This window comes from Arachis hypogaea, chromosome 5 (assembly GCF_003086295.3).
Source record: "Arachis hypogaea cultivar Tifrunner chromosome 5, arahy.Tifrunner.gnm2.J5K5, whole genome shotgun sequence".
Lineage (NCBI taxonomy): Eukaryota > Viridiplantae > Streptophyta > Magnoliopsida > Fabales > Fabaceae > Arachis > Arachis hypogaea.
Genome location: NC_092040.1, coordinates 285914 through 303225, shown reverse-complemented (window position 1 = coordinate 303225; position 17312 = coordinate 285914). Strand labels below are relative to the sequence as shown.

At 32.2% G+C, this 17312-nt stretch overlaps 2 protein-coding genes across 5 annotated transcripts; one reads left to right on the top strand and one right to left on the bottom strand.

Moving 5' to 3' along the window:
* Position 1: 1 nt before the first annotated feature.
* On the top strand, positions 2 to 6010 carry LOC112799945 (mechanosensitive ion channel protein 2, chloroplastic-like). Of its 3 annotated transcripts, none has more exons than XM_025841948.3 (14): positions 2 to 341; positions 918 to 1141; positions 1236 to 1295; positions 1918 to 2081; positions 2195 to 2318; positions 2410 to 2507; positions 2609 to 2722; positions 2993 to 3053; positions 3534 to 3683; positions 3762 to 3872; positions 4021 to 4188; positions 4287 to 4400; positions 4660 to 4716; positions 4851 to 6010. In XM_025841948.3, the coding sequence occupies exons 2-14, from the start codon at positions 1067 to 1069 to the stop codon at positions 5619 to 5621; spliced, it is 2067 nt and encodes a 688-aa protein (XP_025697733.1). In that variant the 5' UTR covers positions 2 to 341; positions 918 to 1066; the 3' UTR covers positions 5622 to 6010. The 3 variants fall into 3 exon arrangements, with proteins under 3 accessions (XP_025697733.1, XP_072052272.1, XP_072052271.1); XM_072196170.1 differs by having other exon boundaries at positions 55 to 341; positions 1918 to 2105; XM_072196171.1 differs by lacking the exon at positions 1918 to 2081 and having other exon boundaries at positions 36 to 341.
* Positions 6011 to 6902: 892 nt separating this feature from the next.
* On the bottom strand, positions 6903 to 12052 carry LOC112799946 (O-fucosyltransferase 39-like). Of its 2 annotated transcripts, none has more exons than XM_025841953.3 (10): positions 11547 to 12052; positions 10268 to 10330; positions 10095 to 10173; positions 9910 to 9980; positions 9729 to 9817; positions 9427 to 9630; positions 8942 to 9209; positions 8312 to 8539; positions 7950 to 8147; positions 6903 to 7453 (listed from the first exon to the last, which is right to left on the bottom strand). In XM_025841953.3, the coding sequence occupies exons 1-10, from the start codon at positions 11646 to 11648 to the stop codon at positions 7241 to 7243; spliced, it is 1515 nt and encodes a 504-aa protein (XP_025697738.1). In that variant the 5' UTR covers positions 11649 to 12052; the 3' UTR covers positions 6903 to 7240. The 2 variants fall into 2 exon arrangements, with proteins under 2 accessions (XP_025697738.1, XP_025697737.1); XM_025841952.3 differs by having other exon boundaries at positions 9910 to 9983; positions 11547 to 12036.
* Positions 12053 to 17312: the final 5260 nt, after the last annotated feature.

Genomic DNA, 17312 nt, shown 5'->3' with positions numbered 1-17312 from the left:
TATCCAAAAACAAACAAAAAAGAGACGATAAAATCATTGGTGGGGAAGGAGTGCTTGTTGGAGAAGGACACGTGGAACAGAAATGGTGGCTAGAAGCAACAATTCTTCTGGCACACAAACGAAGACTTTCGGTCGGGTCCACCCAAAATCACCGATGACAAAAACAAAGAAGAAATGAAAAAACTTCTTTCGCTTGCGTTGCGCCTCGTAGAAGCTGAACAAGAAGAAGAAGCCACACCAAAATCGTTTTAAAGATTCTCACTTTTTCGAGTTTTTAGCGGAATAAACCTTGTCACCTGACCTAGGTGCTTCTGCTGCTTCTTCTCCTTCTTCATCAAAAGGTTGCCCATAATCCAATCTTTCCAAATTTTGAATATTTTTGACATGTATCTCAATATCCCCAACTTAATTTTTAAGTTTGATTGCACGCTCGCAATTTCATGTATATAGTTTTATCCCCTAATTTGGTGGTTTTGACTTTTGATTCTCATGCTGCTGTTGTTGACATAGATTTACACAGGGGGATTTGTCTTTTTCCGACACATATATATTGGGTATATGAAACTGTTGCATTTGGTGGTTAAGAAAGCAGTGCTATTTAAATGTTTAGCTGCTAGGATTTTGGCTCTATTTTGCCTAGTTAGATGGTGATGCTAAGGAAGCAGTGAAAAGGAATTTGAAGAGTAAGTGAATTGGTTGATTTGTGGCCAATAATTTTGCACTTCAATCTCTAATAGATTTTAGAGGGAATAGGAGATGTAGGTTTCTTGTATGGGTTTTATGATGTTTCCCTTCAAGAGCTGGTTTTAGTCATTCTATAAATCTACTGGTGGATTTGATGCACAGAAAATTTAAATATTTGATATAATATCCTTAATATTTCATTGCTCACACAACTAATATCAGTTTAACTACAGGAAGCTGAGTAGCAGATTGTCATAGTCGCCACTTTATCTGTTTTGAGACAGTATCGAATTGTGTCAAAGTCAGCAATACTATAGAAGTTGAATTTCATTGATCTTTGGTTACTAGTGAGGCCTTCTTGGCTATCCATTTTGATACAAGAATGGCCCTTCCCGGTTCTCTGCAGCTGACCCATGGACTGGGACTTTGCAGGAAACCAGGCCGCCATAAACATCCGGTACAAGAATTCTCTTACGTTTCTTTTTGGTTGTTGTGTACACTTAATTGTTTTTGCCTCTGCTCTCACATTGATACCACTTTACGGTGTACAGTCGGTTGTGGGAAGAAGCAAGCTACATTTACTGAATACAGGCCCATCATATCTTCTTTCGGTATGCTCTTAAAATATTTATTGTTTTAACTTGCTGATAATGTGTAATTGATGTGAAAATTTTTTGCATAGCATTGTTATGAAAATTTACTATGACATACATACTGTACCGTTTTGTTTAACATGTGATCACGGATTTAATAGTACTATTTACTTTTGATTTTACTTTATTTATTATCTTGTATCATTTCTTTCTCTTGGAAAATAATTTCTGGTTCAATACCAGTGGAATCTGTGTTACATAAAATTTAATGGATATGTTTTGGACTTAAGGAAATGACTCATTTTTGAGACATTCTTATATATTCCATGACTAATAAATTCTTAATCTATGGTGTGATCTTATTCATTAAATTTGAAAAGTAAGAGAGAGAAAAAAAACAAGAGAAATAAGAATAAAAGGTAGATGAATGGTGTGGAGGAAAAAAAGATTTTCTCCATGGAGTAAGTAAGAATTTCTCCTCATTGTCAAGGGAAAATATGCTTCTTGTCTACATGGATTTGCCTATGATTTAATGTTTAAAAAAGATGATGAGATGAAAATGATTCCTTTTCAACATTAATGAAATTGTTTGGCATTTACTATTCATTAGAGAGTTCTCTGAGATAATCTTCTATTCTAGTTCATGAAACTGGATAGCTGGGGGATTCGACAATTTCATCACATTAACAGGCCAACATATACATTATCTTACAAGTCTCGCCCATTTACGTGCCATTCTCTTCTAGTACCAAGCCAACCAAGTGAGCTACCTGTTGTTAAGGTGGCTGCTACGTTGTTGGCAAGGTAAATTTTGTGGTTTTTAGCCTAGTAAGTGTATGTATTTGAGTTCTCTTTTATTAGCTTATTCCTTTTGGTGTTGGTCTGCAATTACAATTTTTCCCCCTTCTTTTCTGCAGGTCTATTAATCAGATACATAGTAATCCTGTAATATTAAAGTTGATGCCTTCAGTTGCCATTATCATTTTTGCAACATGGGGTGTTGGTCCATTAGCATGTCAGATAAGGAAATTGCTTTTCCAGGTTACACTGCAGTTATTCTATTCTTCATGTTTATATTAACTGATTCAGGGCTATTAGTATGCAAGTCTAATTTGCTTACTTTATTTTGCAGAGGAGTGATAATAGTTGGAAGAAAAGTAAAACACATTATATAGTAACTTCTTACCTTCGACCATTACTTTTATGGACTGGAGCAATACTCTTTTGCAGGTTTCGTTGTTATGGCACATTAAAATTTATCAGAAGATGAATACTTTATATCTTTCTATATGCATCAATTTTCTGCATAGTGAATATTTATTTAATTTCAGAGCATTGGAACCAGTAGTTCTACCTACAGAAACTAGCCAGGTTATTAAGGAACGGCTTCTGCATTTTGTAAGATCATTGTCAACTGTTCTGGCCTTTGCCTATTGTTTATCAAGGTATGCCGATTCCCTTGCTTTTGTCATGATCTATTAACACTGCTGAACAATTTGATCACTATTCACTTAATAATGCACCTAATCACTTCCAGTTGAAATAACTTGTGCTTAACTGCTTATGCCCATTGGGGTTTTCTCTATTGGACTATTAAACTGTATGTTTTCCAAGATATCATTGTTGTCAGCTTGAGTTCCTCAATGTGATTTTTTTTTTCAAAATAATCTGTTTACTAAGTTTTGCTTTGATAAAACTAATTGTGCAATATGCAGTGTGATTCAGCAAATGCAGAAATTCTTATCTGAGAGCACTGATCCAAGTGAGACGAGAAATGTATGTATTCTTTGTGTTCTGTGAAGGATACTACCATGTTAGTCTTGTTTGAAGTTTGAAAATCTAAAAACTATCATCTAGTTTCCAATTATTACCTGTCAACTTCATAAATTTAATATACTGACTGTTGAAGCTTGGTTTCCCGTAGTTGGGGAATACGTTTTCCCTGCTATACCATGTTCTATTATATTTAGCATTCAGCATCCTTGCTCTCTCTCAGTTTGTTTCACACATTGATAGCAATTCACAATTCCAGTATGTCTTTTTTATGTTAATCGATTTGGTTAAAAGAATTCATTCTGGCTGTGTACATGTATTTAAATGATATGATAATGAAAACTAGGCTGCTTGCAACTTAAATTTGTTGACGTTGATTGTTAAAAACTAAAAAGCCAGATTGTGGTGATTTGTTGGTTATTAGTAACATATTAGTTGCGGCTCAATTTCTAGTGTATATAATAAATTTCCTGTTTCTACCAGATGGGATTCCAATTTGCAGGAAAAGCTGTCTATTCGGCCGTATGGATTGCAGCTTTTTCACTGTTCATGGAATTGCTAGGCTTCTCTACACAGAGATGGGTTACTGCTGGAGGTCTTGGGACAGTTTTGTTGACTCTTGCCGGTCGTGAGGTGGGAACTGTTGTGCTTCTGATCTTTTGATTCCGTTATATTTTGGTGCACATTGACATAAAATATTGTGTGTTTTAGATATTTACAAATTTCCTTTCAAGTGCGATGATCCATGCAACTCGTCCTTTTGTGATTAATGAGTGGATTCAAACAAAGATTGAAGGATATGAAGTTTCTGGTACCGTTGAGGTGGGTCAAATTACACATTCTTAAGTATTGACTGTGGTAAATATATATATATATATATATATAAGGAAATTACAAAATATTGTATACTGTTTGTGTTTTGGGATATCTTTGAGGCTCTTTTGGCCACTGATGTTTTCTGTTTATGCAGCATGTTGGCTGGTGGTCACCTACTATTGTAAGAGGTGAAGATGGTGAAGCTGTACACATTCCAAACCACAAATTCACAGTGAATGTTGTGCGAAACCTCACTCAGAAAACACATTGGCGAATCAAAACCCATTTAGCCGTTAGTCATTTGGATGTAAAAAAGATTAATGTGAGCAGTAGTTATGCAGTTTCTATCCAACTGGGTTTATTTTGCTACATAGGATTTTGTGATGTCTCCTTGTGCTAAATGGATTAGTTCTTCTGCAGAATATTGTTGCCGATATGCGAAAAGTACTAGCGAAAAATCCTCAAGTTGAGCAGCAGAGGTTGCACAGGAGGGTGTTCCTTGACAATATAAATCCTGAAAATCAGGCCCTTTTGGTTTGTATAAAGTGCTTAAATTATATTGCAAATTGGTGGTTCTGTTTTCCAATAAATTGCTAACTATAGTCATGGTACCATAATTATAAACAAAATTATTGCAAAAAATTATTTGTTGCAGTTTTTGGTGTATTTTTCTGACTTTGGTTTTCTTCATATAGAAGATTAGTTTGAGATTACATTGTAAACATTTTATGATCAGATGCCTAGGATATTTTTTTTCAATGATATAATACATCTCTTTTTCCATGATTTTCAGATATTGGTGTCATGTTTCGTCAAGACCTCACATTTTGAAGAATATTTATGTGTTAAGGTAATAACATGCCTTGTTTATCTACAATGTGCCGTCTAATTTTCGTGATATTGCTCTAGGATTTAACTGATTTTCTATTTACCAGAAGAAAAAAATGTTGATCTTCCAACTTTTAATTCTGTTTCTGTGATTAGGAAGCTATACTGTTGGATCTTCTTAGAGTTATTGGTCATCACAGAGCCCGTCTTGCAACACCAGTTCGCACCCTGCAGAAAATATACAGTGATGCTGAATTGGACAACATACCATACTCAGATTCCCCAATTAGTGGTGCCGGAACTGTATCTAACCGTCCATTATTAATGATTGAATCACCTAACAAGATCAATGCAGATGATAAAGCAAAAGTCCGATCAGCACGAGCAGCTGGAGATCAAGATAACAAGGCAACTGTGCAAACCAGACTTGAAATGAAGGTTGGTTCATCAGGAATACAAGATGACTCCGAGGTGGATGCCAAAGTCGCTACATCTAATTCTATCACAAACGGAAATGCCAAGACTGTGTTGACACCCAAGCCTGATCCTGAAGTGGGTGAGAACAAGCCGATAAAACCAGATTCCAAGGGTCAGGCTGTTAAAAACATCAAGCCTAATATTGAATCCGAGAGTGTAGTTTCCTCCTCGGGAACAGGCAATGTCGATAAAGCCGGTGGAGTTCCTACGAATACACCAACAAAGCAACAAGGGGAAAGGAAACTGGCTACACAACCTCCTCCGGCATCAAGGCCTGTTCTTGAAGAGAATATAGTACTTGGTGTTGCATTGGAGGGATCAAAGAGGACCCTTCCTATTGAGGAGGGTATTGAGACTTCCGCAACTAGAGAGGCAAAGGAAATGGCTGCTTCCCATGGTGGAAATGGATCTCCAAAGGGCGGGGATGGAAATGACAAGAAAAATTTATAGTTGTACTTCCAAGTGGGGGTTTCTAGTTATCTAATATCCATTGTGATCAATGAGGTTTAACCACCTTCTTGTTTTAAGGCTGAGTGTTGTTAGTGTTAGTAAACACTCAACTTTTGAACCTGAAACTCACCCCACAACCACCTATGTACATGTCGTCATCACCTTCCCTTGGATTATCTGTTAGATGTTCTTACAAAAAGAAAAAAAAATCAAAAAAGGAAAAATCTTTTGAAAAATAACGTACTCCCAAATTAGTTACCACTAGCTTTTCATGTAATTTATGGCTCACAATAGCTAATGAGCACTATGAGCTATTTTTATCGAATTGGCAAGATTGCCTAAAGAAATAAATTAACTGACCATGGAAGAATGCAATCAATCTTTTCAAATCTCAATATCTTCATGTCCATGGATGTGGTACGGAATTGCACTTACTATTAAATTGACTTGCTTGGGAGTTGCTTAATGCATATTTTATGAGCACACATAATCAAACATCTTTATATAAACGGCAAAAGAAAAGTATAGAGAAACAATGTGAATAATAGAGTAAAAAAAAGAAAAATTAAGGGATGAAATAATTTAGGGGTAGAATGCTTTTTTATTCTATTGGACCAAATTTACAGCTTATTTTTCATATTGTTCACAAAAATTATTGTCTACCTAACAAAACCGAAGCTCAAAATATAAACAAACAAACACACCAATTTTTATATGCTTAACAAGTATTTCCGTTTAGGGGTAAAACTCAACAAATTTAGCGATCATCATACATTGAACTATAAACAATTTCTTCGCTACATATTGCACAAACGGTCATTTCCGGAAGTGCATCAAGTGAGAACTAGCAAGAGCATTTTTTATTATCATGTGCTTAATTTCTGTGGTGTTATGACTCAATAGAATATGAAAAGACATACATATTGGTGATCAATATATTATATGATTCATTCATGTTCACCGAATATTGCAATTAGGAGGGCCCTCTAATTTATCTGTGAATGTTGTATTAGTCAAAGATGGGGACACAGCAACTTTACAGCTATCATAGTGCATAGAAAGAGATCATTGTCATATTCCCCTCTTGCAATGATACAAACCAATCTGTCTTCATGTGCCTCATGTTCTAATCTTTATTTTCCTTCTGCCGCATTAATGGATTGATGCCAATTTACAATTGACAATTTGACCATATTTCTTGTAGTCTTGTAGACCTCTTCTTTTAGTTTTAATTGAATGAAATTACCATTGCTGAAGAATAATCTAATTCAGGGGAACTCATTTGTCAACAACAATATGGATCATGTTATTGAATCATAAACAACAATATAAATATTGCTCTTGCTATGAATGCTATCATCTCAAAAGTACATAACTCACACAAATACAGCTATCAAGCACTCTTACCAAGAACATGGTAACAAACTCATGAATAGGAGATAGAGGAAGAGAGGAGAGAGGGTGGACATGCTTTTATTTCACCAGATACAAAATGTCAAATAATAGGGACACTGAAAACCTATATAAAAATACACTGGCTAGTGGCTAGTGACTACTCATCCGTGAACAATATTTATGGTAATTATAGTAATATTAACTATTATATATATATACTACTACTACTGAGCCTGGCACATGCAATCTGGTGCAGGGTATGTGTATATTGACTGTTTTGGCCTTCTTAGCCTGAGTTGCCCTTGTCTATTTTCGTGACCTTCAATCACTGATTGCTGAAATTCTGGCCATTCCATGGTTTTATTGAGGAAAAGCTGCCCCATCAATGCCATGTTTGGCCTTATGGTCTTTAGGTTCAAATAGGTTCTATGTCCAACCTATATCATCATCCAAAATATTGATCATTAGTTACGATCCAATTCAATTCCACTGTCTTTAGATAGACAGCATTGCTATTTATTCATACCAAGTACCAAGTGATGACATTTAATTTTAAATTTCAGAACAAAAGTTAATCCGAATTCTCAAATAAATGTATCTGGAATTGTATCCAAATACATTGATTTTGTAATGTAGCAGTTTGTCCAATTCAATAATTGTTAAGGAGAATGGAATAATTGAAATTTCCCTAATGTTTATTTTTAAGAAATCAAGATATTTCAATTCTTTGCCTTGGCCAACAGGGAACTTCATTATGATATGACGCTTCAAACTTTCACTAGGCCCACATGATGTATATATATCATTCCATCATTATTATTCAATACTAGTTAGGTTGGAAGAAATAGGCATAGCATTGAAGAGACTTCAAGACACATGATAGAACAAAAATTGAAAAATAATGTAGGTAAACATAAAAATAGTGCAACTCACCATTGCATTGTGCATATTTCCTGGAGAAGCGGAAATGAAAATGTCACTGTGCACGCCGATATAGTAATCAAGTGCAGCTAATACAGAAGCTTTTCCCTTTATCAGGGTCCTCTCCTCAGGTGAAGTAAGGCTCTTCTTGTCTTCCATCAGTGGAAACAATTGCCTCAAAGTTGAAATCCTTGCTTCTCCACCATAAACCTGGAAAATCATCACTACTATTTCTTAAAATCAATGAAAATGGAATCACCTTCCTAATTATAGAAGATGACAATCACTTGCAGACAAGTCTTTCAAGTGTCAAACTAAGAAGCAGCAGACAATTCTTTCAAGCTTCAAACTAAGAAGCAACATGATTAAAAAACCTTGTGCGAGGCAAGATAGACGCGAGTGCTGTTGTCGAATCCCAGAGCTGCTAGTAGTAAACCAATCTCTTCTGGAGTCATCGGGCAGCGGCCCTGACCCCTCAACTCCTCGTCGGTAAATTGGGAATTAACCACCCTTCCTTGCCACATGACCTGTCTATACTTTGCAAGGGCCAACTTTTCAGCTTTTCCGCCACCAAAATCACAGGCTGAATGAGCTGCCATATCCTGCCGAAAAAAGAGAACCAGAAAAAAATGTATATATATTACATAGCTAAACTTCCAAGTTTACAAACAAATCCACTGTAACAAACGAAAAAAGAGATACATAGTGAAGGAACCACCCAAGCGCACCTGAACTACAAAATTCTCATAGGTGTGCTAATTTAGATTTTAACTTGTGTATAAGACAATTAATGATCTGGACATATTTACCTCTTAATTTAATATTTACCTCTTCCATGATAAGCAATGTTTGCATTATAAGGTGCCACCAAATGGATGCAACTCAAGCACTCTCATAATGAATAGATAGTCGTACCACCAAAATAAAAGAAAAAATAAATAGAGACACACATTACAATCTCGTATAGATTTTTAAGATTATCAATAAATGAAAAAGTGAAATACCTTATCAAAACGAAGGTGAAGAACAACAAATTTGCCTGCATTACTAGCACCAGCACCAGTGACTTCTCGGATGTAGTTGGGGCTCATTTCTCCATCAGCTTGTTGAGGATATCGCAGACGGTTTATAAGGGCATCTCCGAGTGTTCTAATATGCGGAACAAAGACTAAAGCCTGAAAGTTGACTTTACAGCGCAGGTACTGGATATCCATAGGTAAGTTGTCATAACTCAGACGGTGAGAAAATGGAGAGATTGCAGCAATACCATAGCTGCACGAAATACAAAGAATTATAAATTATTTGAAAAAGAATATAGAATAATGGCATCAAGAAATGGAAAACTTCTCTAACATGAAGTAAGGATCAATTCATTTTCAAGAAGAGGTAAATACCATAATGATTGCATCACATGTGCATGAAAGAATTGATACAGAACATTCAAGGTGTACAATTAGCATTAAAGTAACAGATTAAGGTGGTTACAAACCTCTGCAGAACAGGTAAAACATTTTCGAGATACCAGTGGGCTGATGCATGCACGGGTGCAGCCTTGATTCTGGTTTCTCGAATAGCGATGGAATAGTACTCCCTTGTGCTCCAGGAGTACTCATCAGGGAGCTCTTTAACTATGGAAATATCATCCTTCAATACATCAATGAAGTGATCCACATCAAATATATCAGAGAAGGAGCTGCAGAGAAAAATAAGCAACCTCAATGCTACACGTCATGCAAAATCCATAGGGTTAAAAAGATTGCACAAATTGCAATTATGGTGTCCGAAACTTACCTGGAATCTCGCCAAACAGGATTTACTTCAAGGTATGGGATCACAAGAGTTGCATTCAGTATCTTTGCAACAGCAACTGCATCGCATATCTACATAAAAATAAATGAATACTTAGCACAACTAATATTATGCATACAAACGATAATGCTTCTGATGTAGTTAATAAACTTTAAATACCCACCCCCATCCTCTGCTGGTTCAAACCGCCATCAAGAAATACTTGGATATATCCCTCAGATTTTTCTGGTAATGCTGCTTCAATCAATAAAAAAGCCAGCCACAAAAAGATTAAACAAACTAGTAGACATATCAAATGTTCTCAAACTTGCAACAAACAACAAAATAATTTATTCTAATTTCTCTTACTTGGCTTTGTAGATTCAACAAAAGGTTTCCATCCATGGTCTTCCAAAGGTGCCCAAAGTTCAGAAAGTTGTGATGTTGGCTATTCAGAGAGAAAAGAACAAGTACAGATGTTTCAATAACATAATCCAGTTAGAATCATTTGAAAATGCATTTGTTGCTCAATTAAGTCTTACTGTTTCGCGTTGCACAGCACTCTTCAGAAGACGCGAATGCCTAGGTTTTATAGGATTATAGACCTACATGAAGCAAGGTTGCAAGTTAGAAGGCAATCAGATAATCTAATTATTAATGATATACGCAAACCAAAGAAAAAACTAGGCACAGTGAAAGCATAATGTCAACAATGTTCCTCTGACATGATGATCACACTAGTGATGAAAATAATCATGAACGGAAAAATATTTGTTCAATAATCATGAGAGTAAAGTGCAAACAATCCACCCTTCTTGACACCTTATTCATGTTAAGTCACTCATAGGGCTTAGAAGTCGATAAACACTATTAATGGTGTATACTGAAAACCAGTAGAGCCTCCATTCCCCATTGCTATGCACAATCATATTTGGAAAAGGGGATAAAGGTCAAAATAACTTCAAAATATTTCTGTCAATAGACACTTTTTAGCTAATTTTTGGAACTCAAAAAAAGGAGGGGTACAATAGACGTGTTTGGCAAGTAAATATGGAGAAACAGAGATAGATAAAATTTTGTCTCCGCATAGAAGCAATTTGCCTAGTTCTATGTCTACTTTACCAAATAGGATCGTGTATCTAGTGTCTCTGTAAAATCATCTTGAGACAAGAAGATACATCTCTACTACCCCACTATCATTATCATTATCATTTCTGTCCAAATATCAGAACTTAAGCTAAATGATACTTAGCTATATCGTTTCTTTCTCTCTCTTTTTTCCGGATTTTTCAATTTGGATTTCCTCCTTTCTTTTTTGCTAGAAAAAATTACAGACACTTGGCAAACAATACATGTCCAAAAAATAAAAAATAAAAAAGAAGCTAACCAAGGAGCCGTGATTTGCTCCAATTTTGTAACAACCAAAAAATCATAATTAATGGCCTCATCAATTGGCTAAAAATAACAAATAACAAATAAAATAAGAATAATAGACACACATAAAAAGTGACTGAACTTCAATCCCCAAAATGAAACTTTACTCTTGCGCAACTCAAGTTACACCGACAGTTATCAACAACTGAAAACCAATAATAATAATAACAATAACATCACAGAATCTTCCAGTAAAAAAAAGTATATAACGGTAATAAATATCTTGAGAAAGAAAAATAGCATAACCAAAAGAAAATTATAACGCGAATCTACCTGTTCCACCGAAAAAAAAAATTAAAACTACACAATAAAAATCAAAGATAAGAAACAAAAGTGAAATGAAGCTAACTAGCTAAGGCCTAAACTAAAAAAAAAAAAAACTCTGACCGTGTACATAGAAGAGGCATGGTTGAGAGAGAGTAAGAATGCAAGTGCAAACAGCATAGCCTTATGAGGCTGAGAAGTATTGTTGTTCTGCTCCATTGCCATGGCCAGAGAAGAGGTTGGTTCGTTGAACCTCGGATCTGGAAACTGCAGAATCTGTTTTGAGCACCGCCACCACGAGAAGAAGAAACGCGGTGTGTGGTAAACGGTGTAATGTAATGTAAGTAACTAGAAAACTAATAATAAAGAGCACAGAAACAGAAGAAAGAAGAAGGAGGAGAAAGCAAACCCCTTCACCATAATGATCCCACCTATTTATAATATATCCAACGGACTATTAAATACAGACATTAAAAAAATAAGTATAACTATGAATACAGTGTATAGTGTATGGTATGTGAAAATAAAATAAAATAATAAATGAAATGAAGTGAATGAATGGCTTTGAAGGAAGGAAGGAAAGGGAAGTAGAGAGAGTAAAGGAGGGTCACATGGACACCTGGACGCACTCACCGAATTAAATAATAATTGTTAGGAGATGATGGGCTTGCTGTCCTTATCAACACGGGAATGGATCTCTTCAATGAAAAAAAAAATAATATTCAGTGTTTAATTTTATTATTTATTATTTTTTAATTTATTTTTTGTTCTATTTATAAAATTAAAGATAAAATCATATTTTATTTTTTTCAATAAAAAAATAAAAATGATCTATTTCCTATCAACACCACCGTCTCCCAATTACAGGCACTTGTAATTTCTTTTCATCATTTATCATTACATTTCTATGTAATATTGTAAATTTTATTTCCTGAAAATAAGGGTATATGTTCAAATTATTACTAATAGATATATTAAAAAATTAACCAATTTAAATTGATCCAACAATTTATTTTTTATTTAAATAAGTATTAGAAATTTAAATTCTACTTTTGTATATATAATAATTTAAGGAAAAGTCTAGAAGGCCAACAGTTTTATTGAATTTTAGCCAGCATGTAACCATCAGAGGAAGGTGAACCATTGGATGAAATCTCACACTAATCTCACACCATCAAATCATTATTGATGGCTAGTTGATGGCTAACAATCACCAAAATTGCTGCCCCCTAGCATTGCTCATAATTTATTGATCAACAACAAATTTTTAAATTGAATTATCAAAATATATTCAAAAATTAGTTAAATTTTTAAAAGGATTTTTTGTTTAAGGAAACTTCTTAAATCAGATTTTTTTTGCAATAATAAAAAAGATCATGATTAGTTAATTTCTTTATATATATATGGACTACAAACTGTGATCATGTTGTATTCGTCTTAAAATTAGTAATGGTCACATGTTATCTTTTACAAAAATTTACAAGGCCAACAATATATATAGTAATGAACAATTAATCAACACGTTAAATTCCTTTTATTCTATTAATTTATGTATGTAGGTGAAATATTAATTCTTTCTATTATATAAAATCCTCACATACAGACAAAAAATATGCATTCATGAATTATTATATATAAATTTTTGTGCATATTAGTTACATGTCAGTCACATAGCTGAGAGATCCTAATAATATTTATAAGAAACATAATATTAGAAATAAAAAATTGTATGAGGAAAAAATAATAAAAAAAATTGTCGTGTCTAAAAGACTAAAACCAAAGGGCAAAGCGAAAGGGTACAAAAGTAGGGATTTTTACGTTTAACATAAAGTGGGGGAATCACGAAGACGAAAGGAAAAAAAAAAAAGATACTATCAATAATGTTAAGTAATTAATTTTCTTAATTATTTTTATTTATTTTAAATTATAAATGTAAATATTAATAATTTAATATTGATTAACGAAAAATTTGGTTTCTAAATTTTTTTTGGAAGATTATATAAAGTGGGTGGGTTCACATCATGAGTCACAAGAGTCACATACAGGTGTTCAATTCTGATGCGTTTGTGTGTATAAATGGCCACTTCTGATTGGTCAATGGCCACTTTATATATGTAATTGCTTCTTCTTTTTTTATGTGAATGTGACCACCGACACCTTCCTCTATAGTGGAAAAATAAATAGTATCCTGTCAACTTTGGCTTTTTATGTAATTGCATTTTATAATTAAAATTTTTTTGTTAAATATAATTTAGTCCAGTATATTTGTGTATTTTTTGAGACGATAATAATAAATATCATTGTTAAATATGATTTATTTTTTTAATTTATAATTAAAAAAATTTTTGAGAAATCATGTTTGTTGTTTGTATATTTTTGTATACTCCTATATACTGTTTGTAGATCTATATACTATTTAGGGATGATGATAATGGATTAAAAACGTGGGATTCAAAAAAATTGAAAGGAGTTCACACTCTATAATTTTTATAGAGTTCGTTGGGAGTGCGACGAACTTACTCTAAACAAAAAAAATCATATTTAAAAAATTAAAATTTAAAAATAGTGTTTGAAAAAATATAGATTTTTTTATTTTATTTCTGAAAAATCCTTATTTGGACCCTCAAGTCTTCATCATTTCTTCTTTTTCTACTATAAATGCTATTTTTAGATCCATTTTTGTACTAATTTTTTTAACACCGAGTAAATGAATATATTTTATTTTATTTTCCCCTCAGTTGCATGGTTTAATTTCTAAGTTGAGACATTAATTTAGTAGTGTACTGTGTGTCTTCATACCTACCTAATTCAATGAGAATAAAAAATTAAAGGACTGAAAAATAATTAAGTGACTCAGCCATATATATATATAATGAAGTTTCTATATTAATGTAAAGGATTTGTTTTAGCGTGTGAGAACTCATGTGATACATAATATTATTAGTAAAAAGAAAATGCATTAATGGTGTGTTAGAAAAGGTTAGAATTTATCGTTTTATTCATTTATACTGTATACAGTTGGAATTTAACATTATTCCATAAGAATAGCCGAATATATATTGTTTCTTAATACAGTTGTCAATTTACAAAAATGTTAATAATGTTCACTTGTGATTATAATTTTGATAATGTGGCTAAACTGGATACAATATATACGGTCTAATATAATGAAAGCTAGATAAATATACATTATCAAAATAATAATCATTATAAGGGGATACTATATTTAGCTACCGTTTGTAATAATAAGATATATCTAATAATAAGTTACTCTAGTTCTAATTTATGTACTTACTCAATTATTAGAGAACAAAAAATACTGAAATTTATTTACCATTCTGTAAAAGTTTGTAATAATCCTCCTGAATCATGTTTCTAGAGAATCTTTCTAAAAAAAAAGTTTCTGGCTTCTTACGTTTTTTTCTTGTATATTTAATTTTCTTTTTGAATTGGCATAGTTTTTGTTTTGATTTGTTGGGGTAAAGAAAAATGTTTAATTCATTTTTATTGAAATTGACGTGTTGCATAAGGCTGCTCAATATATATAGGTTAGGGGTGTAAATGGTGCGGCCCGGCTCGAAGACTCGACCCGGTCTCAAATACTTTAGAGATTAATTTAGTGTGATTTTATTGGGTTAAAGGTCGAATAAGGATTTTAAAAATTGATCCGGTCATTACTTCGGATTGGGTCCGGACCATAGTTCGGGTCATCCAAACTCGGCCCACCGATTCTCATACATAATTAATATTTTGTGTTATTAGTGATGGATGATTGTTATTTTTATATGAAATTTAAATATTATAAATCTTAATATTTTATGTTATTAGTCATTATAAGATTATAAGTTAATGTTTTGTATTTAAAATGCATAAGACTTTAGACTAATACATGATATTGTGTTATTTGTATTGATTTAAATATTTGGTGTTATTAGACAATATTAGTATTGATTATGGTTATACTTTAATTTTAAAGAAGGGTTGGTTCTTGTTATATTTTTTAAGTGAATTTTACTATGTGAATTGTGAAATAATGGTTGGAGATTAGGTGATTTTTACATCCTAAAAACCCGATTTTTACCCAACCCGAAAGTGCGTAGCTTTCATCTAGTCTAGAACCAGGTTAAGATCTAAAAATTAGACTCCATCTATATTTCAAATCGAATCTGAACTAAACCAAACCCAATATGGTCCGACCCATATACACTCCTAATATAGACCATATCATTTAAATTTTAAAATAACATCCGTAATCTATACTCTCTTTTTTTTATTAGTTGTCATTAAATTGCTTAGTCTTTAAAAAGAAGGAAGTCCAATTTCGAGAGTTCTGAAAGAGAAAGTTATAGATCCAGATACTATTTTCAGTATTCTGTGCATTAAAAATACTAAATAATGGTCAATATCTTTTGCCATGCATCAACACTATTATTATTCAATAAAATAGAACAATTTAAGGAAAAAACGTATGTAGGTTTGTTAGATTGGATTCTACTTAGGTTTGATTTAAATATATAGAGAGTTCGAGACTCCAAAATAAAGAATTTTAACATAAGATAAAATTGAAAAACTTAAAGAAATGCAAAATTCACACACTTAAAAAAAATCTTATGTAAAAAAATATAATAGATATGTAAATATTCATATACTTTTTCTATCAAATTAAATTGTAAGATAAATAATTTTATAACAATATTAGAATATATTCTATGCTTAAAAAATTGTGTTTATTGACAGATATTTTAAATGTGTATATAAATATTTGCATATTAACCACTAAAATAGTGTTCTTGTTCTTATTATAATTATATTACAGAAAGAAATAAATTTGTACCATTTTTTAATTTATATAAAAAATGCATCGATTAACGTGTAAATATTTTATTAATTATGTCAATCATCTTGTGTTAATATATGTCATAAAATTATTTATTCCAAAAATTTAAGTTTATTAATAAATAAATATACATAAATAATAATTATACATCTTATTCTCCGTTTTACATAAAAAAAATTAAATATCGTAAAAAATTATTTATTTTAAAACTTAAACTAATAAAAAAGTTACATGAATGCACGATATTTACCATACAAATTATATTATTTGACACAATCGTGCATTTTACATATCGTGTAGATTAATCTAACATTGTATGAGTACCAATGTTCTGAATTTTCAACATGATAAGTTGACTATTTATTAGTAGATGTGTATGAACTCCTAAGACCTAAGTTGGCACATTTATTATATAGTTGGAGTGAAATGCAAAATTGATCTTCCAACAATAATAATAAGCATGACTAGTTGACAGTTGTCTAGTTGAATTAGAAAATTATCGGAACTAAATTGACCTTGCAGTTTCATAATTATACAATAAATTAAATTGCGGTTTAAGGAAAATTTAACATTGATGCAATTTGGTTATTAACACCTTATCTTATCTTAATTAGTACATGATACGGTATAAATTAAAGCATGTTAAGAATAATTTCGTGCTTTTTAGTTTAATTTTTACACGTCTTGGTGTATCTCGTCACTTTTGAAGGTTAACGTTGTTTTCGCAATCACTTTTTTGATTGAATAACAAGAAGAAAATTCAATTATTGGGGGACCTAGCTCTTCATGGATTTTCTTTTTTTTTTTTTCCTATTAAATGAATAATAAATAGAATGACCAAATCTGTATCCAACAAAATATTATGGCTATCTATACTTCTGTCCAGGACCCAATCTTAGTTATGAGTATATATATATATATATATATATATATATATATATATATATATATATATATATATATATATATATATATAGTGTACGTCTATCAATTATTCTTTTATAAGTTAAATATGTATAATAGTCACATATAAATATATAAAATATCTTTAA

Excerpts from the sequence above, each read along its gene's own strand:
- LOC112799945 (XM_025841948.3), top strand. The coding sequence starts at position 1,067 with ATGGCCCTTCCCGGTTCTCTGCAGCTGACCCATGGACTGGGACTTTGC. Across the intron at positions 2,319-2,409 it reads TAAGGAAATTGCTTTTCCAG|AGGAGTGATAATAGTTGGAA; the intron begins GTTACACTGCAG and ends TTTATTTTGCAG. Across the intron at positions 4,717-4,850 it reads AAGAATATTTATGTGTTAAG|GAAGCTATACTGTTGGATCT; the intron begins GTAATAACATGC and ends TTCTGTGATTAG.
- LOC112799946 (XM_025841952.3), bottom strand. The coding sequence starts at position 11,648 with ATGGCAATGGAGCAGAACAACAATACTTCTCAGCCTCATAAGGCTATG. Across the intron at positions 10,331-11,546 it reads ATGCCTCTTCTATGTACACG|GTCTATAATCCTATAAAACC; the intron begins GTCAGAGTTTTT and ends TGCTTCATGTAG. Across the intron at positions 9,631-9,728 it reads CCTGTTTGGCGAGATTCCAG|CTCCTTCTCTGATATATTTG; the intron begins GTAAGTTTCGGA and ends TTTTCTCTGCAG.